Source organism: Cupressus sempervirens, chromosome 2, assembly GCF_028749045.1.
Source record: "Cupressus sempervirens isolate cs-2001-9-10 chromosome 2, ASM2874904v1, whole genome shotgun sequence".
Taxonomy (NCBI): Eukaryota; Viridiplantae; Streptophyta; class Pinopsida; order Cupressales; family Cupressaceae; genus Cupressus; species Cupressus sempervirens.
Window position 1 is genome coordinate 610468478 of NC_143119.1, and position 27494 is coordinate 610495971.

The following is a 27494-nucleotide window of genomic DNA, read 5'->3' on the forward strand; positions in this document are numbered from 1 at the left end:
ATTGATCATTAACCATGTTGGAACTAACTACTAACTCTGAAGATATCACCAAGGGAGTAGTATTACTAGTAGGAACCATGCCAACTGCCAACTCACAAACATCACACATGATATTTGATACATCTCTAGTTTCCGTGCCATCAGTACTAGAGGCCACCACCATGTCAGGCATACAACAATCTGCTACAACACCCAACTCAACTGAACCTGACTCTAGTGGGAATGAACCTGATATGCCAATGTTAGTATCAAGGATGGATGCATCCCCATCTCCACTGTCTCTGACAATCTCGGCCCGCCATGGACATCCTCGGATCACCAAACACCACAGCTTGTGACTGTATAGAATCAGGTAAAGACTGTAGTCGCTCTAACTCCATGGTCACCTTAGCCAAATGAAACTGTGACTCTTTGAAAGCCAACTGTGTACTCTCAAGAATCTCAGAAGTCACCTCAAGCTGCTTAGTAAGCTCACTCACCTCATCTTCCTTGGCCAATAATGCATCATATGTTGTACTGCCCCACTCCATAAGATAATCTTTGTCGGCTACCAACTGCATATAATTCTGTCTCAAAATCTGAATAGCCTCCCATAAAGAGTGGATCTCTATCAAGGAAAGATAACTGCCTTCCTGCTCATCACTAGTAGGAGAACCCGATCCATAAACTGCTAACAACTGACGAGCAACATCAAAATGCTGGCAAGTGATAGCAATGTCTCGGTCACTAACTCTCAATTGATTAGACACATGATGGCACTGGCTTGACTGTCTCCTACAAACCTCCTCTGATGCACTGTCTAAAGGAGTATCCTCAAAGTCACTAGTCTCTAGAGTATTACAATCCATATCTTGTGAATCAAATCTAAAGCTCATATCAACATACAGAGTATCAAAAACATTAGCACTGCTGTCCAACTCCTTTGTACCCAAGGAAACTAAGTTTTCAAAACTGCCCACTGCATCCTCCTGGATGTCATCAATGCCAATATGATCCTGGGACTCATCTGTACACATTGCCAAATATGAAATATCATCAACACATTCCAGCAAGTATGGTCGACTGGATATATGAACAAAGCCCAACATCGGTGTATAAAAACTAATACCAACATCGGATAAGCTCTTGGCACAAGAAAAGACAACACCGTGCAATCTGCTAATCAAATCCATGATAGCACCCAAACAATCACTGCTACCAAAAAGTGTTAAAGATTTCCAGTCAACTGAATCCCAAATGCCAATATAACAATCTCGAGTCCATATCTGTAAACTATAATCAGCTGGTAACTCAAGCAAAATCCTCTCCTGAGTAATATGACCAATACCAACTAATTCCACATACCTGTCTGACATTATCCCTATATCCTGGATGTGAATGCAAGATGAACTCGCAACATTATCAATGTCCACATATGATCTACCATTCGCAGAAAGCTGAGTATTAGGAGTGCAAGATGAAACTAAACTCAATTCCATGCCATGCTTATCCCCATGTCTCTCCCAGTCTTGTAATGCCAATGGAGTATTCACCAAAGAAGCTCGAGTGTCCTCAAGCTCGTGAGAAAGCCTGTCAACTTCCTCCTCCTTCCTCCTCAAGGCATCTGAATAGTCTCCGACAAGGCTAAGAAGATGGTCACAATCTGATAGAAGATGTAAATAACTCAACTTCATCATTCCCATTCCTTCCCTAATCGCTTGTAAGTCAACACAAGGAGACTTTGCCTGAACTCCCTTATGTCTACCCTGTAACTGAATCATCTGAATGTGATCCTCTATCATATCCCGCATACTGTCATGATGAGATAATGAAGTCACAATACTATCTTTGTTCACCTTCAGTTGGCTGGACAAATCATGTGGAGTACTACCTGCCTCAACCTCATGTGATGAAGCATCTAACTGTGCCTGGTACTCTTTCTCAGCAAAGTCATGAATGCTCAATGTCTGCTCATCTCTACCAGGTATCTCACCATCATGCACAACAACATCCTCATAATCATCATCTAAACCCACTACCTCTTGTGGCAGAGTAGAATCTGAGACCTTTGCCTGGCTATAAGCTAGTTTCTCAAAATCCTCATGCAAGTTCTTGGTAATTGTGTCATCTGCCCTGTGAGAAAATCTGCCAAATAGAAATCCAGTCAACTTATCCACCTTAGCTGGGTCAGACAACATGTCATTCATTATACGGTGGTGCTCAACCAACTGTTTAGACATGTCATGGCTTATTTTCTTAAGTTTATCTCGAATGTCTAAATAACCATCCTTTCTACTGTTCTGACTCTGGATATCAATTGTCCAAGATCGTGTCCTCCGAGACTCTGTACTATACCTGTCCATTCTGAGACTCTGTACTATACCTGTCCATTCTGGATAAAGTAGAGTGTAACCCCAATAGTTTATAACTTCTTCAAACACCAATAACTAACATGCAATTGATTAGAAGTAGCATGCAACCATAGATTTCGACATGCAGCTGATTAGAAGCAACATGCAACCACCAAATTCACCAAGAACTAACATGCAACCATAGATTTTGACATGCATCTGATTAGAAGCAACATGCAACCATAAATTATGACATGCAAGATCTGGGTAGTTGTCAAAACTGACATGCAAGATCTGGGTAGTTGTCAAAACTGACATGCAAACTTGTACAAACCCTCAGGCTGGCAAGATCATGGCTCTAATACCACTGAAATGTCCCTTTTCTGATTTTACATGATATTTCAAGCCTCAAATCAGATTTTTAAAACCAAACAACCAATATTACAAAGATCCACCAATTTCTCAAATAAACCCAAATCGGGTATGTCCGAAATAGTGCCAAAAAACTTCACAACTTCACAAATTATTAATAAATCTGAAAATGGACATTTTTACAGAAATTTCAGCAGCATAACGGCCTACAAAATGACCTTTCCAGATCTGTATAGCCTTTACACAACAACTCACAAATGGAGGACAAAAACTATGCTCATCGGGCTCCCGAAATTAACACAAAAATGCCCGAAAACACCACAAAAACACTAATAATCTATCTCAGAAGTTTAATCACGTCCCAATACATATATTCAGCTCTATTTTAACATCTTAAAGTTTGAAATACAGCAGCAACCCAAACTGATATGAAATACTCAACTGAAAACACCAAACTCATACCAAAAAACACACCTGAAAACCCACAAATCTGCACTGTTCAACACAAAGGCAAACTCTGTATGAGCATGCACATGGAATGGCTTCAAACTTCTGTTCTTAGCCTTCCTGGAAACCTGCAAACTCCCGTTCTTGGGTCTCCTTCTCCATAGGTTTGGCAGCCTCTGAAGAATAACAAAGAAATGAGCAAAAATCAAATTCTGGAATGAGCCCAAAATGCCTCCAAACCCTTTAAAAGAGGGCATAACCCTAACTCACGTCCAAGAGGGGTTAATGAAACATATTTTAATAATAATTTTCATTTATTAGTCCATTCGCTTCCAAAGATTATCCCCCTTTGCTGAAACTTCACCTTTTTGGGCCTGCCTGCCTTAGCAAAGATTATTATTTTTAATTATTTGAAAAGGGGACATGACACACTACTCTCTATGGTTTGGTGGTGTGGGGTCCTCTGCTGGATTGCGATTGGGCTTCGTTTGAGCGGGTTCAAATTTTCCCTCTTCGGTGCATCATCAGGTTCAAGCAATCCATCCTGTACCACATTATTCTCGTAGAGTTTGGGGCCTTCCCTTCAAGCTTGAGGCCATATTTGATATGGTTTGGTTCCTTCATCACCTTTGCTGATTCAATAGAGGGACATCATAGGTACCCTTTCCTCGGCTATTGCCACTTCGGTGTCCTCTGGTTGGACTTGTGGTTGGTTTGCTGGGACTTCATCCCTGCTTGGGCCCATTGGAACTGAGATGGATCATCTCCCCGCCTTCTAGGTACTAGAGATGATATCTACAAACACTTTATCCACACCATCAGGGTCAACCACCATGGGAGCCTTTGGCCTAAAATGGCTGTCTATGAGGAGCGTTTTCTGGATTTGAAGGACGGGTTATTGTCCACCCTTCCTACTTATCCCACCATTTGCTTCATTCCCTCCAGATCCCGCTTGGCTCCTTCAAAGTGGGTTTTCATTGGCTTTGTTCCGAGGCAAACCATTAGACTAACAGAGAGCACAACTTTGTAGTATTGGAAGGTTGAGTTTGAGATGCATTTTATCATCTATTTCCCATTATATTACGAGATCGGAGGAAGGTTCTAGTGTGTCTTCAAGGAGGCACAATTTCTCTCCACCTTCTTCAAGTACACAGATCAGATGTGCCTTGCTCTTTATCTCCAAGAAGCCGTTAGGCTTAGGGGCTCCAAACTCCAACATCGACATCCTGTGATGCCACAGTCTTGTCAGCTGTCCTTAAAGATGGATTTGTGCTAAACCATGCGAAGAGATGTTTCCCCTCCTGCCTCTGTGCCTGCCCATCACCTCCTTCATTGGGCTTCATTTGGCATACGACACCAAGCATTAGCTTGTCCCCACCCGTTGTTCTAGGTCTGTGAAGGCTAGGACAGATTCTTACCAGGAATAGTCATTATCTTCTAGGACTACTTAGAGGTGGTTCAGATCCCTGTCTAGCCCTATGGTTTATCCATTACTGTTGAAGTCATTTGCGGTTCCTCAGGATCCTTAGTGGGGCTCTAGGGGGTTCTCCCCCACCCCCTCCCCCCTTGTTTTGTCTTTGTTGTTTTTGCTTGCTTTGGATACTGTTTGGTATCCTTGCTGTGGGCTGGTCCCCTTTGCTTCTCTTGGCAGTCCCTTTGACCTTTTGTAGTCTTTTATTGGGCATTAATATATTTATCTTATCTTATTTCATCTACAACTTTCTGTGCAATTTGTTTTCAATGGAAGTTAGCAATATTGTCAGAATTGAGCTTTAAACCAAATTATAATAACTGCCTTTCTTATTATTATAGGTCAAGCAGTTGGGTGCTCAATTGGGCCCTCACCTTGAAAATATAACGAAAATACACTGATAGCGGTTAAAGGGCCTATAATTAAAGCATATTACAAAATGTTCATGGACATCAGCATTATATGAAGCAGAATATGGCTTTCTCCCAAGCTTTGGGAAAGCACACTTTTTTAACTAATTTTAAATGTTCATAGTTATACTATCAGCCAGCTATGTCTGATGGACATCGATTGACTATGCTGCAATGTTTTACTCTTTGGGATTATTTTCAGGTATTGATGAGTTTGCCAATTCTTTTTTGGGGCATGGCATTGGAAGATCACGTGTATAGCATGCCAGGCTTCCAAATCGAGGATAATGATTCTATGCGAAATCTTCAAAGTTTTATTGATTTGGTCAGTCGTAAAATTTCACAATTTCTTCGCTGTTCATTTGTGATATTATACTAAACTTTTGGTATTGTAATAGTTGTTTGTTTTATTTCATGCTTAATGTCATTTGATTTCCACAATCCATTAGCAATACATAAGAATTTTTTCTGGGATTTGATTGTGTCTGATTTTTAAGCATCAACGTTTCGGATCACACACAGTGATCCATCATCAGGATGAAGGAGAGTGCAAGAGAATAGAAAAATGAGTTTTTCTATTCTCTTGCACTCTCCTTCATCCTGATGATGGATCACTGTGTGTGATCCGAAACGTTGATGCTTAAAAATCAGACACAATCAAATCCCAGAAAAAATTCTTATGTATTATTTCATGCTGTAACTATTTTTGTTATAGTAATCTCTTGCTATGAATGTTTGCAATGACTAAAATCATCCCTTATTATTTGACTGCTGTAAAAGGCAGTTGAGTGTCTACTAATGGTATTCAGGGCTCTGTATTTGCTTCTGCTGTTTGCACCATCCATTATTATTGCAATATTTGCAGATGAGTCAAATATTCGAATTCGCTCTTTTTGGTTGGCTATACTGTTGAAAACAATTGAAAATGCAGGCACGCTATTTCTAACTTTGAACTGTTTCCATTTTATATGATCAAGGGATTTCTATTTATTGCTTGTTTCTTAGCTTAAGTTCCCTTTGATAATTTTGCAGGTCCAGCCTTCATTAAATGGGGACAATGGGCCGCAACTCGCCCAGATATTTTTCCATCTGATGTCTGTAATGAACTTTCTAAGCTACATTTTGAGGTAGTTTGGAAATTAATATGGAATGATCCCTTGTGCTGAATGCTTTGAGTACATTACTAAGAGAGGATTTAAAATTATATAGATTATCTGCTCTAGTTTGTTCTAATGATGGTTCTGCTGAACTTTTGACCTTTTAAAGAAATGGAGTATATTTGTAACGGGTATTAAGCTCAACTAAACATGATAATAAGTTTATTTTCATGATAGTCATGCAGGTGTCTAGTTGTCATTACATTAATGCCGATTGTTTACAGGCACCTGCACACAATTTTTCAGAGACACAAAAAATTGTGAATAAGGCATTTGGTTTACCAATTCAAGATATATTTGAGGACTTCCCAGATAAGCCAGTTGCATCTGGTAGCATTGCACAGGTATTCTATGGCTTCTTACCAAAGGGCCCAAAATGGTAAAAGCTAATTCCTCGCAGATGTCTTCTTTAAAGCTTTTTTCAACACATGTTACTTTAAGGTGTTGACATGTAAGTCTAGCAAAAAACATTGTCTTCTTCTTCCTTTAGGTTTATCGGGCAGTGTTAAAGCAGGAGATGTCCCCAGAAGGAAAGGCTATCACTGTTGCTGTTAAGGTAGACAGAATGAAGAGGGGAGAGATTCACAATGTTTCTGTTCTGGGTTTACGCTATTTTTGTACCTCTTTATTTATTCCATTATTATTTCATTTATGAATATGTAATAATTTATAGTTTGTGTAAATTTTTTAACTATAGGTACGCCATCCACATGTACGAAAAATGGTTGCCAGGGATTTTGGAATAATTAAATTTCTGGCAAAGACGTCCATGATTATGCCTGGCTTGAAGCATTTGCAGCTTGACAAGACTGTGCATCACTTTGCAACATACATGACAAAGCAGGTACCTTTTGGTCAGGGCTTCTAAAAATAAGTATAAATGCTTGGTCATCTTTAGACTTTTATTCTCTTTGTTAGTGTTTTAATATGCCTTTTGCAAGGCAATAGGAAATAAACCTAGATGTAGACTAATCGAAACCTAATTAAGTAGCCCTAGACTAAAAGCTATAGATAAGATATTCATATATGCACACTTTACAATATTCTTGGTGTAGGGACGTGTTTGAATGATTACATGTCTATGTTTTTTCTTTGGATACATGCCTCAAATTATTAACAGCCATGCCTTGCGAATTGAATTTTCCACATTGGATTATGAAAGTGAAACAGGTAATCTGAAGTTAAAAAACACAAACAAATGACATCTTCTAGTTGGCTAACCAAAGACCATCTATTCAATCCAAACAAGATTTTTAGAAATAAAAACACAAATGTGACATGTGGTTCCATTTGTTAGTGTGAAAGGGGTATTTTAGTTATCTACTTATTTATTAGTTAGTTCTCCACTTTAGCTCTCTTCACACTTGACTTAGGGGCTTTTTTCACTGTATCCCACAATGGTTGTGTTTTTACTTAGTCTCTTGGGTGTCAGAATGGAAAAAGGCATCATTCTATGTTAGAGACAGCCACAAATCTCAACATAACATACAACCTAACTATTCCTATATAAAAGCAACTTGAATAAAAGGAGTTTAAACTATGAAACCCCCTTCAAGTTGAGCTCCTATGTTCTCCTTTCTTCTCCATAATGTTGATGTTGATGTTGCTCTTTGCCTTGACAAAATGCACCTATAATTGAAAGCAAAATGACAATGATAATGATAGTGAGAATGCTAGGAGTGTGGTTAACCAAAACAAGTGCATAAAGGCTCAATGGATTTGGGAGCCAAAATGCAGATTTTAGAAATGAGCTATGAAAATTAGAATAATTGTGATAATTATGACAAATTGAATGCACAAATTGGAAGGCATAATCAATGCATAAATTAGTGGAAAATGAAAGAGAAAAGAAGGTGGCAAATTAATAGGGAATTAGGAGGCAAAATTAGAGGAGAAAATGGAGGGAAATAGTGAAGGAAATTAATAGGGAATCATGCTTAGCATGATTCAAGGAAGTGCAAAAGCACAATTAGGGGAGGGTGTAAGAGTTGGAATTTTGATTTTAAAAATTCATAAATTCCCTCAAATTAGAAATTCGAATTTAGCAATAAGTTAAATCCCCAAATTCATGGAAAAGAGACAATTAATTAATAGATATTAATTAATTGAGGAAAGTTAGTAAAAAAGGGGAAATTGATAAGATGCGGGGAATTAAATAATTAAAGATAGGAGTAAAATATGTGTTACTCATTCCTATAAGGAAAAATAATAAATGATTGGCTAGAAATGATGAAATAAATGCCAGGATAACCCAATTGGATGAATGTGATGAAGAAAGCAAATCAAATGCAATGATATCAAATAGATCAAATTAATGATCAAATTGATTAAATAAATGATGCCAAGTTGACTGACACAAGCTCATGACATGTCAAGGACATGACATGTCAAGGACACATGACATATGACATTAACGGACTCTATAATGCCATAGGATTAATCGAAATTGAATGATAGAATTGGTTGCAATAACATCAACAGACTCTGTCTATGCTTTTAAATTGATTGGATAAGGACACGATCAAACACTACGGGACTCGACAATAACAATGCTCAAATTGATGAAAAGTGATGATAGACTTAGGGACTCGACAATGCCAAGGATCGATTGATGATGATTGATTGAAAGTGATTTTGATGACATTGAATTTGTTTCAAAATGATCTGCATTTGATTTGAAAGGGTTACAAATGATGAAAAACATGTCAAAAGATGTTCAGAGAATGTTGTGAGATAGGTTTGAATGATGATCAAGTTGGCCAAAAGATCAAAGTTAGTAAAATGGGAAATGGGATGTGTTAGCACGTATTAGTGATGAAAGTGTAGGTGCAAATCATTTTTGAGCATCTACATGGTGGTAAGTGTTTTATATACTTCTACAAGGATGCCAGTTCGGGTTTGGTTCCAAGTTCAAGTATGAAGGACTGGTTTTCTTGTACGGGAAATTTTTGAAAAGGGTTTGGGTTTATTTTGGTTTGTTAGTACAAAAACATGTAAATATTATAGATATATACATATTTATGCAGCCTAGGAGCATGAGTTAGGATTAGAATGTCACACAGTATCATAAAAACATTTAAACAACCAAAAACACTTGCAATCATAGTATCATGAATCATGGTCATAACATCATATACTTCAAGTTCAACATCAAAGATTCAAATCATTGAAATTAGATTATAACAACAGTTGAAGTATCATTATTTGAAGTTCAAGTAATGGATTAAAAATTTATTGGTATTCTTCTTCATCTTTTTTTTCGTCATCATCTTCTTCTTCTTCATTGGCATTAGTTGACTCACAAATAGAGCTAAGGCCAATGGGATCAGCTCCACCAATAATAGTATTGGCGTCAAAATCTTCAAATTCATCAAGTGCAAGCCAAGAAGTGGAAGCATCCAAGTCCACAAGCTCTGCATTTATATCCCACCTCTTCATGTTCCCTTCATTGTATTCTTCACTCTTGTGTGAGACGAGATGCAAGTTGTAATGTGCAAATACCAAGTTCTCCGCTCTTTTTTATTGCAACTTGTTGTGCTTCACTGAGTGGATGAAAGTGTTAAAGATTGTAGCTGCGATAGAGATCTTTATCTCTGGAAATATGGACGTTATTTCTGTTATAGTCACCTTCAGCTGAAAAGGACACTCATGTTTAAATTGTAATATTAAATCTAATGATATGTCATTCGATATGCATTGAGCCATTGCAATTCGAAGAGTTATAATAATTATAGGAGTTATGGAAATCTCAAGAGGCCTTTGGTTATAACGTGAAGTGTCTCTCCTATTGTTAAATATTCGCATCAAGCAAAAGATATTGTACACTTGATCTTTTATAATCAATAAAATGATCTTTTGTTGTGTGGCTGGGTTTTTCCCTTCATTCTAGAAGGGTTTCCTCAGGATATTTCTCGTGTTTACTGTTTCAGTTTTGACTCTTATTTCTGTTAATCATCTTTGATTTTTGGGCTCTAGTTTTAACATGCTATCAGTTCCAGGTTTGATAACAGTTTATAAGGAAGTTTTGCAATATTGAGTATATGAATTTTTTAATTGCTCTATTCGTATGGGTGCTTGAGGTCAATTGTATGTTGTGTTGTCCTTCGACCACAATGTCAAGGATTTGAGTTGTTTTGCAACTTGTAATGGCATGGCGACTTTCATTCAACTTAAATCAGAGCTTTCATGTATTTTTGACATCGTACTCCTTGATGTCATGTCATGTTTCTTTTAGCATCGGGGTTATTTGATGCCATGTTATTTCTTCTTTGTGTCAATTCATAGTTATTTTGTGCAATTATGTTTGCAATAGCTATTTCATTTCGATATTGGGAGGTATCTATATTTTTTTCATTTTGGTCGTGCCTTCTCTTTCGAAAGACAACCCTTGTGACAGTTTTTACTTTCTGCCTGAATGCTTTTCACATTATCGAGAGGAGATAATCAAAGTGGAAACAATTTCGTTGGAGTCTGATCTAATTTTATTTATTTTTGCTTTCAAATATTGTCATGTTCTTACACAATTTGGAAATATGCAGAGTGCGCAGATTATCTCCAGGTTGCTTATGGATATATATTTAAGAGGCGTCAAGATTTTTCAGAATCCTTTCAAGAGGCTCCCATTCTGTACACTGCTGACATGTCAAGAGCCGTTTTGTTGGCAAAATCGGTTATCGTGATTTATAAGTTGTGAATATATACTAACATGTTTCAGAAAACTTTGGATTTGGTTTCATTTCAAATGCTCACCTACAGGTGGTCATCCTATCAAGCTCAACATCAGTAGTGACTTGGAGTATTCTTCGCAATCAACTATTTTGCGTTACCGGTTTACATAAAATGTGTGACTCATTCTTGGCTACATACTTACTGGCATCGGTTACACTCAACATCGACAACATAAAGGAGTTTCCCCACAAATGGTGAATGTATGATGAGGAAGCTCATGATTTGACCGCCATTGTCAGTTACTTTATTGTGAAACATTTGTTACAATTGTGCCCCCGTCAAGCAAGGATAGAAAAAGTCAGTCGATTTGTATGGGAAGTCAAGCATTCTTGGTCACTATGACTCAAACCCATCGATACTCAAAAGACATTCTAGACTGAAGACTTATATGCCCAAAGTCTATGTAGGAATTTCTGTCAAGCATGGAAAAAGCTATGGCTATTTGATTCCAAGTGTTGTCGAAGGCCACCAACCATATAAACAGTAGCATTGACTGGAGAAGGCGTTAGGGGATTGGTTTCTCGAGGGTGAGTGCTATTTTGGGATCGAGAACTTTGGTAATACTTTCTAATGCATTAGTGTTCTTCAGGTAAATAAAACTTTATCAATTGATTAAAGCCATGAGTTTTATTTTTGCAATTAATTTGGGCTATACATGAGTTTGAGATTATAAATGTTTTCGTGGAATTTGGTAGTTATCATTTCTTTTCTCTTTATGGTTTGATCTGTTATGATGGGTGAATATGGGATTTTTAAAGTCTAAGATTCATGCAATCAAACAGATCTTTTGATTTTATTGTGGATATTGAACCTTATTCAAAATCGACCTTCCCTATGCACAATTCATTTTATGCCCACAGGATTTGGGGTCTTGGAATGCATTTGTTAAGCTTGTTTATGGATTTTTGGAGATTACCTTGTAGTATTGCTTGTGAGTCAAAGATTGTTTACAAGGAAAGGTCACTCTAAAGGTTTTGTTATTCCGGATGCAAATTTTGGGATCTTAGCCCTAATATACACGCTAATAACATCTAGTAGTCCTCATTTGTTTGGTGGGTTCTCTAGCTATGCCACATTCTATCTCCTATTTCTGACAAGGTTGTGTTAGATCTCTGTATAATAATGCAAGATTTACAGGGTAGCTTGCAGGCATGAGCTGTAATGAGTTTAGTGGGAGTTTATAGTGAACACATAAGACTACTATGGTGTCATGTAAGGATGCAAGATTGGCCTGTGAAAAGATCAAGTTCCTTCTATTGGATGTGAAGCATAATAATGTTTTATTGTAGACTCGAATTCTTATACATTCAAACATCAAAGGTAAGTCTTTGATTTACTTGAATATTTGATCCTTAATTTTATGTTACTAGAAATAGTATGCTTTTGATATTGATATTCTCTCTTGGTTGTAGGATGCGACAAGATAAGGATTATAGCTCCAAAAGGAGATGTGGAGCTTTAGAGGGAGATTTTAGCTTCAGAGGGAGCTTATATGACATGACTGAAAACGATTGGAATCAAGGGAGTTTATTCTTGATTGAGAGAGAGTTCTCATAAAAATAAAAATAAGAAAACCACTTTTCTTTTACATGCTTTGGTACGGTAAATTTTTTTGAGACTCATATTGAAAAAGAGTTTCAATTATGATTCATGTGAAATCAACAATAAGATTGTAAGATCAGCTACGATAACTCTTTCACTATGTGATAGTGAACATCATGTTGAGAGAATCCATGATGTCATCACGTTGAGAGATTCCATGATGGGAGTTGGATGTCATGTTGAGAGATTCCATGACAGTTCACGTTGAGAGAGTCCATGATTAAAGGTTTAGCTGCGAGTCTTACAAATCGTACATGTTGAGTGATTCCATGATGATTAACAATGAGTATTGCTATATGTTTTCATGTTGAGTGATTCCATGATTATTACCAAGGAGTAATTGTTACAGGTTGTCATGTTGAGATATTCCATGATGATTAACAATGGGTAATTGTTATAGATTTTCATGTTGAGTGATTCCATGATTATTAACTATGAGTAATTGCTACAGGTTTTCATGTTGAGTGATTCCATGATGATTAACAATGAGTAATTGTTACAGGTTTTCATGTTGAGTGATTCCATAAATTGTATAGGATCTATGTGATGAGAATTTATCATTGACATTTTGGTTTTAGTCTTGTGTGATTGTTCAACTAAAGATCTCTTTGGCTAAGAGGGAGTGTTAAAGATTGTAGTTGCGATAGAGATCTTTATCTCAGGAAATATGGACGTTATTTCCATTAGAGTCACCTTCAGCTGAAAAGGACACTCTTGTTTAAATTGTAATATTAAATCTAATGACATGTGTCATTCAATGTGCATTGAGCCATTGAAATTTGACGAGTTATAATTAATTATAGGAGTTATGAGAATCTCAAGAGACCTTCGGTTATAATGTGAAGAGTCTCTCCTACTGTTATATATTAGCATCAAGCAAAGGATATTGTACACTTGATCTTTTATAATCAATAAAATGATATTTTGTTGTGTGGTTGGGTTTTTCCCTTCATTCTAGAAGGGTTTTCCCAAGCTATTTCTGGTGTTTATTGTTTCAGTTTTGGCTTGGTTCTTATTGTTGTTAATCATCATTGATTTTTGCGCTCTAGTTTTAACAGAAAGAATATGTGCTCCGATTTCTTTCTAATGTAGATGAGCTAGCAACTTCTGAAGACAAGACAAAGCAAACAATTAAAATAAAATTAGTAATCTTATACAATAAAAATTACTTGCTAGTCATGAAGATAAATTAATTTAAAAAAAATAAGACATAGGTGTGATATAATTTTGATTGCAAGGGGCTCAACATTTGGGATCTTTGGCCATGGAGCTGCCACCAAATATGAGCTTCCTTCATAAACCGATGATGAAGAGCATCACCACTTAGACATCTTGCATTCACAAACTCTATGAACTCATCCATAATCAAATCTCGCATATCATCATTAGGAAAAAGTATTTGAAATGCTACATTGTACCCTTCCTGGTAGATCTGTATATTGGGCTCTGTAGTATTTGGGCGGCAACTAGCAAATGTGAAGTGGTCATTTAGTTCCAGCGTTCTACAACATTTGGGCGTCAACTCATAGGAAAAAAAATGTAGAGGAGTGGCCATTGTTCTACAATTGTTGCTTGCCATTGTTTGAAGGTCTTTTGGGGATCTTTCTCATTTTCATTTACAATTTGCTTGATCTCCTCAAGCATTGAGTCTATATCATCAAAGATCTCTCCAAGACGAGGCCTATCCATGTTAATGTGCCTAAGCATGCCCATAATGGGCTCAGTGAACTTAATGAGACATTCCACATATTTCCACCATGAGCTATCCAATATCCTTTGCTTTATTTTGGTTGCCCTCTCATTATTGCTTTGCCTCCATATAGCCCAATTGTTGCTGGTTACCATATTGCAAAGTGCCTCTTTCACTTGTACAAGTCATCTCAAGAGGATTAAATTTGATGCAAAACTAGTTGCAGCAACCTATAAAATAAATTAGAGCAAAAAACATACAACTATTAGATACATAGCAATAAAATAATATACATCACACGCTCGTTCAGGGGCTTTTAAGGGCTAATCCTTAGATTGTGAATCTAGAACCAATCAAGAAGGTAGATGGTATTGGAAAGGGATGGTTAAAGGTTAATTTCTATGGGGCTTGCAAAGAGAATCCATGGAGAAGTGCAAGATGTGTAATTAGAGATTCAAAGGATAATATTTTAATCCTAGGTGCAAAACATCTTCCAGATGACACCAATAATGTAGTAGAATACATGGCTGCTATCTTTGCTCTTCGGTTAGCAACAAAGTGTGAAGAAAAGAAAATCCTTTTGTAGGGGGACCCTCAACTGGTAACTAATGCGATCACAAAAGGAAACATGGACTCATGGCATTTGGACAAACTCATTAGAAGAATCAAAAGGTTATTGGGAGATTTTGAAGAGTTCAAAGCCACTCATACTCTAAGAGAAGGAAATGCATTGGCTGATCGAATGACCAACGTGGGAGTAGGTTTATTTGATCGATCAGAGATGCTAGAATATTTTATAAAGTTAGAGTTGGAAAATCGTTAACTTTGGGAAAGATTACTTGTAAAGTTGACCTGTTAAGGGATTGTGTCAAATAATGATGAAAAGATCAGGTCCTTTAAAAGGTGTGCAGTGATGAGCTTGTTGGCACGTGACAGGATATAGGTGATTAAGAGGAAATCAATGGTAGATTGAGTGACATCATGTGATATGATGTAATGAAAGGAACTTTCTAGAGTGGGTAGGAATTTTAAAGCCTCACAAAGGAGTGTCTCTGTCAAGCAACAATGACAAAGCAGATATGAAACAAGGATTCAAATGGAGGCCAACTTCTTCTTGTAAACCCTAAAGAGGAAGCAAAACCGAGACTTCATGGCAAAATCTCACCTCAGTGTTTGGCTGAAGTTTTCAGGATATGTTGGCTCTTGATTTGACATGATTAACTACTAGGAAGCTGAAAAAACATATCTAAGGATAGCTAATTCCTATGATCAATACACCTTGGACAGAATGCAAGCCAACTAACATGGCTGTTGGAAATATAAGATAGGCTAGGTTACTGAGAGGGGAGGGGTGAATCAGGAATCAATAAAACTTATTCTTATTTCACCAATTAATCCTTCATATGTATGCTTGAAAAAAATGAAAGCATTAAAACATTGATAACACTTTGACACACAATATGGTGACCTAGAAACCGTCCAAATAGAAAGTAAAATTGGGGTGGGGATGATACCCACAAGCTTTAGTGCTGCAGTGTAAAGTTGGCCTGTTAAGGCTTACAATGATCACTTCTGATGATCTGCCCTGTTAGGATCCATAAGGACTGCTAGGTTCACCTTGTCAAAGGATTTGCAAAACATATAATGAAATATGCACTTGGTAAAGAGATTTACAAAAGACTGTTAAGTCTACCTTGTGAAAGGATTTAATTGTTCCACTAGTTAGAATGAACCAGTGGCTGATCTTTGATTTGCAACTCTGATTTGTCGAATGAGATTCCTCTGTAGTGTAATGATCACCTTGCTGTGATAGATAAATCTTTGTTGCTCCTTATACTGCTTGTAGCCTTCTTATTTCGCACTTCTACTCTTTTTTTTTCTTTCTTTCTTTCTTTTAGATGTGATACAATACATTACATATATACCAATCCAAATTACAATTCATCAAAGTCGGCTACAATAAAAGTTTCACCAAAATGCACAAAGTTGGCCCAACTACTAGTACTCGAGTTCTGAAGACAAACTCGGTGAGGTTCTGATACTCGGCAACCATTGTCAACGCTTGGTATTGTCATGCACTTGGTAGACGTAGAAGCTTGGTTCATACTAATCACTTCTAAGTAGTCTGAACTCAGTCTGCACTGGTGACTCGGTGAATACTGTGAAACTCGACATATAAACTGAATCACTTGGTTGACACTGCATAGCTTGGTCAACACTATTACTGCGAGCTCAGTATAAACTGAATCACTTGGTTGACACATCCTGGCTCGGTCAACACTAGATTCACATCACTGATGCTGTGAACTTGGTAAATACTGGAGAACTTGATTTACACTGAGAAACTTGGGAAACACTATGAAGCTTGATTTACACTGATAATCACCAACTTGGTAGATACTGCTTGGTGCGAACTGAATACTATTTCTGGAACTCAGTAGCAATTGTACAACTCGGCAGAGCTCGAATTACTTGGTTAACACTGTAAACTGCAAGATAAGCTCGGTAACTGCTAACCATTTGATTAAGTGTGTGTGTCACTAATAAACAAACTTGACTGAAATGTCAATAATCTCCCCCTTTGGCATTAGTGACAAAAACACTTCAATCAAAACTGAATTCTAAAAAATTTAAGTTCAAAAACAATCTTTAGTCTCCATCCTTTGACTTCAACTTGGTAACATACTCCTTTTTGTTGAGATTTTTCAAAATTGCTTTTGTAAGAGATGTTTTATGATCATCTGTATATGTATATATATAATATTATGATGCTCCCCCATACATATATATACATCATACTTTACTTGCTATATACATATATCTCATGTCTCTTATATTACATCTTCTCTTCTCATCTTCTACCCCTTTATTGCATCTTCACATATTCTCCCCCTTTTTGACATAAATGCCAAAGGTGTATGCTACATGGTGATGCCAAAATGTGACAAGAAGTCAGAATGTACTTTTAAAATCAATGACATTGTCTTGTTCCAATTTTCTTGTAACACCTTGCTTGCATGCAATGCAATCTGCACTTCTGCTGGTAGCTCCATCATGTGATCAGCTATGGAGAAGTTGCTGTCATGGATGAGAGTTTTGGCATATGCAATGTGTTTTTGCCATGTATCCATGTTCGGAAGAATCATGCCTTGAATGTCTACAAGTGTGGCCCTGATCCTGGCTTCTTCCCTTAATAATTTTGCTTGCAGATTAGTCAGAAATCTGATTTTTGAGTAATGAGTAGAATTGTAGTTCGGGTCAAGTGACAACTGGTGTGCACTTGTGTTCAAGTCGTCATCTATCTTGGAGAGTTTATCTTTGATTTCCTGAGTAAAGATAGATGTATCACATAACTTACTAAATAATGAAGTAACATTATTGGTAGAGGTTTCCAATGCGCTGAGGATAGTAGACAAGTCTGCTTGATATATTGCAATTTTATGTGTAGCTTGCTCCAATACTTTGTTTTCAAATTTCTTCGCTGCTCTTTGCAACAATTTTTCTTGCCCATTCAGATCTTCATTAAATTTTTGAACAACTTCTGCTAACTAAACCAAAATAGGTTGAGTAGTATCAACCTTGGTACTGAGTGCATCTGCAAGTATGTTCTTTGCATCTTCTAGCATTTGGTTTTCTCTATTTTTCTCCTCTCTAAGCTTCTGTTGCTTAGCTTTCTTTTGCAATAGCTCACCTACTATATGCATTTGATCAGGATTCAGAGTAAAGATATCCCAATTCGGGATAACTATATCCTCATCAAGATTAGTGTCTTCTTCTTAATCTTTGCCCTTGCTAGAAACCTTGGTACTCAGTTGAGGCTTGTTCTCAACTGTCTTTGTGCTAACTATATGTACATTGGGGATTGCAACAATAGTAGAAATAGAAGGGCTAGCAACAAAAGTAGATATTGCAGTGACTGAAGAAATACCTAGTTGCTGTGTAGCCAAATTTGATGAAGGAGGAAGCATTGAGTGCTTGGTAGATGAAGTGCTGATTACTTTAGTCAATATAGTACTTAGCTGAACAGGTGCAAAGATTGGTTGGGTGCTTGGAATTTCAATGGTTGCCACAACCAACACGACAAAAGCTTTCTCTGAGCTTGATGGCTTTAAAGCTTTGCCCGAAGAGTGAGGAAATGAGGCCATAACTACTGCTGCAATCTTCTCAAGGTCAGTTTCCTCAATACTCTGAATCTCAGGGAGATTCTCCTCGGTAGCTTCCTGTTCTTGCTCCTCATCATCCTGATTAACATCATTTGTTTCTTTTTCATCATCATTGTCTTTTTCTTCTTTGTCATCTTCATCATCATCTTTATCACTGGCATGAACAAAAAAATCACTCTTCTGATGAAGACTGTAGATATTCTTCCAAGTAGTAGTGGCAGTCTTCACCACATGTTCTATGTCACTAACCAGTATCAAGCAAGTGTTGAATTTCAGAGTGAGTTTTTCTTCATTCCTCTTGATGGATTCTTTTACTTCTTTATCATTAAGACTCGACATGAGCCACCTCAGAGTCTGTTCAAATATATCCTTTGCAATCTTCTTAGCATGTTCCCATCTAGGTTTGATTCTTTCCATCAGTTCATTGGGAATTTGCTGCACAAGTTGATTGGGTGAATATTTCCATTTACCTAACTTGGACATAATCATGTCTTCAACTTGCTTCTTCTCTTTTGCATTCCTGGTCTCATATCTCAGTGATTTAACGTTTGCCATGCCAGCTCTCGAATCAATCTCTTTTAGTTTCTCTTGAAATGTAGATGGAAGCCATTTGAAAATAACATCCTCTGCTTCTGCACCTAATTTCAACTTCTTTCTTGATCTGGATGCTCTTCTAGTGAATATTGTAGTAGATGACTTGGTAGGTCTGGTTATGATAACTTTACCTTTCTTCTTGATTGGATCTTCTTCTTCTGATTTAGTTTCTTCTGCCTCATCTTCTGCATCATCTTCTTCCACATCATCTCCTTTACCTTTTATTAGTAGGAGAATAGAACTTGCTTGCCTCAGTTTTGCTATCCTCTTCTTTCCTTTGCTGACTTCTTGAGGAAGCTTTATTTCAAGTTCTATTCTGGCTTTGGCTTCATAATACATACCAAAATATGTAGCCTTGGGATCCACAGGTTCATTCAATAGTGCCTCAATGATGTCCTTGGTGTCATAAATGTTAACCTCATAGCTTAGAGGTTTAACCCACACCACTCTAGGTTTGACTGCTTGAATGTATACCTTGTCATAGTCTACCATAAAACAAACATCATCCTTGTAATCTTCTACAAGTTTCTTGGGAATTCTGAATTTGTTATTCATCTTTTCCTTGAATGAATCAAAATAATTATCCATGATACTGACATAGTTTTCACCCATCTTTGCTATATACTCATTGATTTGGTATAGTATTGGTACATCTTTTCTCCATATGACTAAACCTTTTGAGGGGAAAAACTTTTGCACAAAGAAGAATAAACAGGTTAAGACTGAACCAAACTTACACGGGTTATTCTTCGAAGTCCTGATGCTCTCCATGTTGTTGTTGAATTGGTTTAGCATAAGCTCGACAAGGTCGAAGGACATGTTCTTCACCACCTTGAGAGCCAAATCAACTGCCTCACATGATACGCTATTGAGACGATTGAAGCTATAGATTTTATGTGCTATCACATGGATTCCAAATTTCAGCTCCATGTCAGTTACACAACTGATCTTCATACCTCTTCCATCTCATTCGGCAAGAGTTTTGCTTTCCAGTTCTACCCAACTTAGGGTTTTGGTAGTCTTAGCCTTGGTCAACATTGGGAGCCCTATGATTCGATGAATCATTTTCTTCGTTATTAAAATAGGCTGCTCCAACCATAGTTGCCCATTGTGTACACAGCTAAGGATGAACCATATCCATTTTATCTAGAAGTCTCGGGGCATATGTAGAATGTGGGTTAAACCCTTAGTCTCCAAGTGTTGATGCTCGGGTTTCAATGCACCATTCACACATAACTTTTCTAGAGTTTCATCCATCTCTAGGGTTCCAATGTCTTGAATCGAACAATGAAAATGTGAGCGAATATCATTAACCATTAGTACCTTTGGTGGAATCTATGACTGAGCTCCGGTTGGATCAAGTGTTTCCACAATTGCCGGACGTAACTTGAAGTCTAGTGCCTTCCAATTGACTCCTTGAACCAACGTCTTGGATCCTTTCTTGTTTTTGCTGCTGGAGGATGCCATGTTCGGTAGGGTTTTTGAAAACACAGAAAACTTCAACAACAAATTGCACAGATCTCTTGGAAGCACAGAAATCACTCTTCGCAAATGGCTTTTTGAAAATTCACAGTGACAAATGAATTCGATTTCTTCCTTTTTAACAAATTTCACTTTCCAATCGCCATAAATGTTTGGTACAATCGTTTGCTCGGTGATAGACTGTTTCTGGAACTCGGTAGCAACTGTAGAACTCGGTAGAGCTCGAATTACTTGGTTAACATTGTAAACTGCAAGATAAGCTTGGTAGCTACTAACCATTTGATTAAGTGTGTGTGTCACTAATAAACAAACTTGACTGAAATGTCAACACATGGCAACAATCCCTCCTACTCTTCAGGATCTATAGGACCTAGGCAGGTAAACCTTGGATTCGCACAAACATAATAGCACTAAAACATGTTCTAGAATCCAAACAAAGTAGATAATAACCCTAATTCTTCTTTACTTATGCAGGAACATAGATGTGTAGTAGCTAATTGCACAACCTACAAACCCATAAGCTAAGTGAGGTTTGTTAAGTATATAGCATCAGGAGAAGTGTTTTATATATATGACTTATATACTCGCACACAGTTATATATATACTTACATACATGCATATATATATATATATATATATATATATATATATATATATATACATATATATACATATATACATGTATATGATTAAGTCTATATTAGAGAAGTCATTCATGTTTGTTTATACACTAATATATATATATATATATATATTTATATATATAAACTGTTATGTCATAAGCAAAAGATAATCGATCTATGAATCAGTTAGATTATAATATGGTTAAGACTTGTTACATACCCATGTAGGGTCATGACCCTAGAGTCATGCCCCTACAGGGTATGTACTCCTCTCCCTATTTATGCCAAGTTCACACAGTTATATATATACATACATACATACATATATATATATATATATACATACATATATACATGTATATGATTAAGTCTATATTAGAGAAGTCATTCATGTTTGTTTATGCACTACTATATATATATATATTTTTATATATAAACTGTTATGTCATAAGCAAAAGATAATCGATCTATGAATCTGTTAGATTATAATATGGTTAAGACTTGTTACATACCCATGTAGGGTCATGACCCTAGAGTCATGCCCCTATAGGGCATGTACTCCTCTCCCTATTTATGCCAAGTTCACCGATGAGCAAAGACACCAATAAAAGTGGCAGTGATTTGAGCAATCATCAACAGTAACATAAGTGTTCATCAGTGGTCAAACACAACTTCAGTCATTGTATCGATTCATTACTACAATAAATACTAACTTGGTCTAATAACTATATCTGTCACTAAAGATGCCATATTCAGTCTGTTATTATTATTGACTATTATATCAGACTTCTAGTCTGCAATATAATGTAATAGATATTATGATATTATCTATCAGATTGAAATAACAAAAGTAATTAGAGTCCTCCAAGGGGTTTAGCTTAGTTGGTTGAAGCAATGAGTTCTCATTGTGAAGACCCTGGTTCAAATCCCAAGAGGGACATCTTTGTGGAATTCTAAGTTGTGACTCTTGGTCATCTATTGGTTGTATTTGTCTGATTGTAAAAGGTGGATTCTAAGTTGTGACTCTTAGCCTTCCAATTGTTGTATCTAGTGTGGTTGCTCGTAAGGAGCTTGAATAAGGTTGTAAGTCTCATGTTGTTGCTTGAATAAGCACACGATTTGTAAATGATTTCAAAATAAAAATAAGTAATTAGAGTCTCTATCAGAGATCCTTTACATTTACATGGTATCAGAGCCATCCTGATAGAGAAAACTCGATCTCAGAAGTATTAATCTTAGAATTATTAATATCAGATTTTAAATATCTTCAATTCAAAATGGTGAACCACGTAAGGTTAGAGGATAGACTTGAAGGAGCATCAAGTTTTTCATTATGAAAAATTTGAGTTATGATTGTACTACAAGAGATGGAATTAGAAGAGTATATAGAGTCAAATAAACCAATACGAGAAAATGATCCAGATAAAACAACGTGGAAGAGGCACAACAACAAAGCCATGAAGATTACTACAGATTTTGTGAAGGATCACATTCTCCCCTCTATATCTAGTCTTAAAATAGCTTTTGAGATGTTTTCTACAATTAAGAATACTTTCAAAATTAACAATACTAGCAAATTGTTGAAGCAAGATCTTCTATATATCAAAATGAACAACGAAGAATCAATTACATCGTATTTCTTAAGAATTTTTGAATTGAAAGATCAACTTGCAACTATTGGAAGTCCAGTAGATGACAAAGAACATAGCATTATAGCCTTAAAAGGACTACCGCTATCTTGGAAAACTTTTATTTGTGGTCTAAGCTCTTGACCTGATCTTCTTAAATTTGAAGTACTAAAAAATGAATGCACTCAAGAAGAGTCAAGATTAGTTTCCAGAGGCATCAGCTTAAATCAAGGAGGAGACATTCAAGCTCTTCAAGCTATAACACCGACAATAAAAAAGAAGAAGGTAAATTCAAATGAAATAGAAAGAAATTCAACAAATCATACAAGAAATGGGATTGGTCAAAAGTATAATGTTTCAAATGTGACAAATTTGGTCACACTCATAACTTTTGTCTAGAATGAAAGAAAATTCAAGAAGCTCTAGCATAAATCAAAGGGGAAAAAGATGAAAAAGAAGAAAACTACGCATTTTATCTAGCACTCTCAAGTGAATTAAACTCCAACAAAAATACTTGGATTATAGACAACGGAGCATCATGTCATATCACAGGCCTTAGAGATAAATTTGAAAGCTTCAAAGGATACTCCTACGAAGAAGTAACCATTGGAGACAACTCTACACACCCGGTTAAAGGTATTTGATCATGTTCAAGTCAACTTAATTTAGGTATTACTCTCCAACTTAAGAATGTTTTATTTGTATCTAGTATAAAAAGAAATTTGGTCTCTATCTTTGGTCTTGCTGATCAAGGGTATCATATCACCTTCCAAGAAGATAAAGTTCTATCTTGGCCAAAGAATTCAAATATCAAGAAAGCTATATCCATTGGATTTAGAGATGGAAGTTTATATAAACTTTGTAACCAGCAAAATTTAGCTCTAAACCATGAAACATCAAATACAAGTGAAATATGGAATAGAAGACTGGGTCACCTTCATTTTCGTGCTTTATCATCGATAGGAAAAATTGTAATATGGTTACCTAGCCTCAAACCTAATCATTTAGGCATTTACAAAGGATGTGCCCTAGGTAAAAATACAAAAAAATCCTTTCCCAAAAGTGTACACAAATCAAATTCTGTACTTGAACTTTTTCATACTGATCTATGTGGTCCTATGTTTGTACCTTCCCTAAATGGATGTCTCCATTATGTGATCTTTATAGATGACTATTCTAGGAGAACGTGGATCTACTTCCTTAAGCAAAAGGAATCAATTGAAGTGTTATCTGAATTCAAAGAATTCAAAGCCCTAGTTGAAAATCAGTTTGGTCAGAAAATCAAAACCTTAAGATCAGATAATGGAGGTGAATGCATCTAAGAAATCTTTAAAGACTTTTGTATTACTATTGGGATTAAGAGGGAGTTTTCTGTACTATATAATCCTCAATAGAATGGAGTCGTTGAATGAAAAAATAGAGCAATTATTGAATCAATGAGAGCTATGATGCATGACCAAAATCTTCATACCTCTTTTTGGGCTGAAGCTTCTAATACTACAGTTTATATTCAAAATAGATGTCCTCACTCAATATTGGAAAATACAACTCCTGAAGAAGTATTCACAGCCATCAAACCAAACTTAAGTCACCAAAGAATATTTGGGCGCCCTGTTTATATTCATATTCCTAAAGAAAAGAGAAAAAAGTTAGAACCATTTGGAAATAAGGGTATACTCATCGGATACAATGAAACAACCAAAGGTTACATGATCTATGTCCCTAGTTAAAGGACCATCAAAGTCAGTAGAGATGTAAAATTTGAAGAAGACGCTGCCTTTAATCTTTCAAAGAACATTGATGAATCATATGCATAACCTATTATTGAACTAGATGAGGATCTTTTAGTAGAGAATGAGAGGGAGAATGACACTGAACATATTACACCTATTATTCCAAATTCAGAGAATACTGAAAATTCTAACAATAAAAAGAGACCACTTTGGGCTAGAAAAATGATAGAAGAAAATCATATAGAACTTGGAGAAGTACTCAGAGAAAGCAAGAGAACAAGAAATCAATCATGCTATGTAGCACCACTTTCTGAACTCATCAAAACAAAAGTTTCAAATGTCGAAGAAGCCTTATAAAGCGAATCTTGGAAATATGCAGTGATTGAAGAATATCAATCAATACTAAAGAATGATGTATGGGATGTTGTTCCCAGACCGAAGAATAAATCAGTTGTCTCTTCTAAATGGCTATACAAAATCAAGTATGCACCTGATGACAGCATTGAAAAATACAAAGTTAGATCTGTAGCTCGCGGATTCTTGCAAAAGGAAGGAATTGATTATGAAGAAACATTTGCTCCAGTCGCCCGGTACACATCTGTTAGGACTATCATAGCAATTGCAACATCCAAAGGGTGGAAGATACATCAAATGGATGTCAAAACAACATTCCTAAATGGTGAAATTGAAGAGGAAGTATATATTGAACAACCAGAAGTATTCATCACTCATGACAAAAATTCTCATGTGTGTAAATTAAAGAAAATACTATATGACTTTAAACAAGCACCCAGGGAATGGTATGAAAGAATAGATAGCTATCTCACAAAATTAAGGTATTCCAAGAATGAAGTTGATTCCAACATATACTTCAAAATAAATGGAGATGATATGATTATTCTTGTATTAAATGTTGATGATTTGCTAAAAACAGGTGAAGAACATTTTATAGCCAAATGCAAACAGGAACTAACAACAGAATTTGATATGAAAGACCTAGAACTTCTTCATTACTTTCTAGGTCTAGAAGTCTGGCAAAAGGAGAACTACATTTTCTTAAATCAAGGAAAATACACTGTTGATATTTTGACTAAGTTTGGAATGATGGATTGTAAACCAGTTACTACTCCTATGGAAGCTAACTTACATAAATTGAAGAATGATGGGTTCGAATCTAAACTTACTAATCCTACTTACTAATCGCAGATCATTGGGTCACTAATGTACTTGGTGAACACTCGTCCTAATATATTTTATGCAACTAATACATTAAGTCAATTCATATGTGAACCAAAGAAGATACATCTAATGGCAGCTAAGCATATCTTACGATATCTAAGAGGTTCAGTTGGTATGGGACTCAAATATGCTCAAGTTGAAATCAATCTTCATGGATATTTTGATTCTGATTGGGCAGGCAGCTCTACGGAACATAAGAGTACTACAAGATGTTTTAGTCTTGGTTCTGCTATGATTTCTTGGTTCAGTAGAAAACAATCTTCAGTTGCATTAAGCTCTATTGAAGCAGAATATATAGCCTCCTCCATGGGAGCCAGAGAAGCTGTATGGTTGCGGAAGTTGCTAGTTGGGTTCTTTAAGAAACCTTTAAAGCCCACTATCATTCACTACAATAATCAAAGTTGTATCAAGCTTTTAGCAAATCCAATTTTCCACAATCGATCTAAGCATATTGAGATACCTTATCATTACATTAGGGATATGGTAGATCAAGATGTTATCAAATTAGAGTACATAAGTACTAATGAGCAAATAGTAGATGTTCTTACTAAACCTCTTGCTAAGGTTAAATTGGAATATTTCAGAGGAAAACTTGGTATGGTCAAATTTCTAATTTTGAATATTGAATGAGTTTCATTTTATATTTGTGTTTATGCTTCTAATTGAATAGTTGCATCAGATATGTAATGAAAGATGACGATCTTTCATAGACATATATTCAAAAGGTAACCTTTGTAAGGTGACGATCTTACAAATGATAGGCCTGTTATCATGACAATCTATGTTCCGGATATGCCGGAAGTCATTGATAACGAAAGTATTATGATCACTTTAGTTGTTGTTCCGGAATGCCAAAAATCATAATTCATGTTATGATAGTGTTCATAACATTGTGATTATAGTTATTTGACAAGTCACTATTTCAGAGTGTTAAAGTCAGATAATTTGTTGTTTTTGATAACTTGTTAAAAGTTCATGAGATCTGATTGATATTTCACTTCTCCTTTGCTGAGAGGGAGTGTTAAGTATATAGCATTAGGAGAAGTGTTTTATATATATATATGACTCTCTTATATACTCACACACAGATATATATATATATATATATATATATATATATATTATTAAGTCTATATTGGAGAAGTCATTCATGTTTGTTTATAGATTATTTAAGTCTATATTGGAGAAGTCATTCATGTTTGTTTACACACTAATCTATATATATATATAAAGTGTTATGTCATAAGCAAAAGATAATCGATCTATGAATTGGTTAGATTATAATATGGTTAAGATTTGTTACATACCCAACATGACCCTACGTGGCCATTGGCCATGTAGAGTCATGCCCCTACGGGGGCATGTACTCCTCTTCCTATTTATACCAAGTCTGTCGATGAGCAAAGACACCAATAAAAGCGGCAGTGATCTGAGCAATCATTGGCAGTAACATAAGTGTTCATCAGTGGTCAAACACAACTTCAGTCATTGTATCAATTCATTACTGCAGTGTATACTAACTCGGTCTGATAACTATATCAGTCATTAAAGATACCATATTCAGTCTGTTATTATTATTGACTATTATATCAGACTTTCAGTCTGCAATTTAATATAATATATATTCTGATATTATCTATCAGATTGAAATAACAAAAGTAATTAGAGTCTCTATCAGAGATCCTTTACATTTACAAGGGTCTACTTTCAGCTCTTAAAACATGAAAGGGAAATAAATTTGATTTGAAAAGAATTTCAGCAAACACCATGAATCAAAAAACAAAAATGAAGATCCTGTAGCTATGATCAGTGCTTCATCCATGA

The 27494-nt window shown here is 36.0% G+C and overlaps 1 protein-coding gene across 8 annotated transcripts in view; it reads left to right on the top strand.

The window, feature by feature from the left end:
• LOC149574861 (uncharacterized) overlaps positions 1-27494 on the top strand; it is a 217364-nt gene that overhangs the window by 19669 nt on the left and 170201 nt on the right. For 6 of the 8 annotated variants that reach the window (XM_089814698.1, XM_089814699.1, XM_089814701.1 and 3 more), the window contains 6 exons: positions 5233-5355; positions 5811-5961; positions 6063-6157; positions 6412-6531; positions 6678-6743; positions 6885-7031. In XM_089814698.1, coding sequence (XP_089670824.1) covers positions 5233-5355; positions 5811-5961; positions 6063-6157; positions 6412-6531; positions 6678-6743; positions 6885-7031 — 702 coding nt within the window. The remainder of the gene's footprint in view (positions 1-5232; positions 5356-5810; positions 5962-6062; positions 6158-6411; positions 6532-6677; positions 6744-6884; positions 7032-27494) is intronic. The other 2 variants (XM_089814704.1, XM_089814705.1) reach the window with 1 other exon arrangement.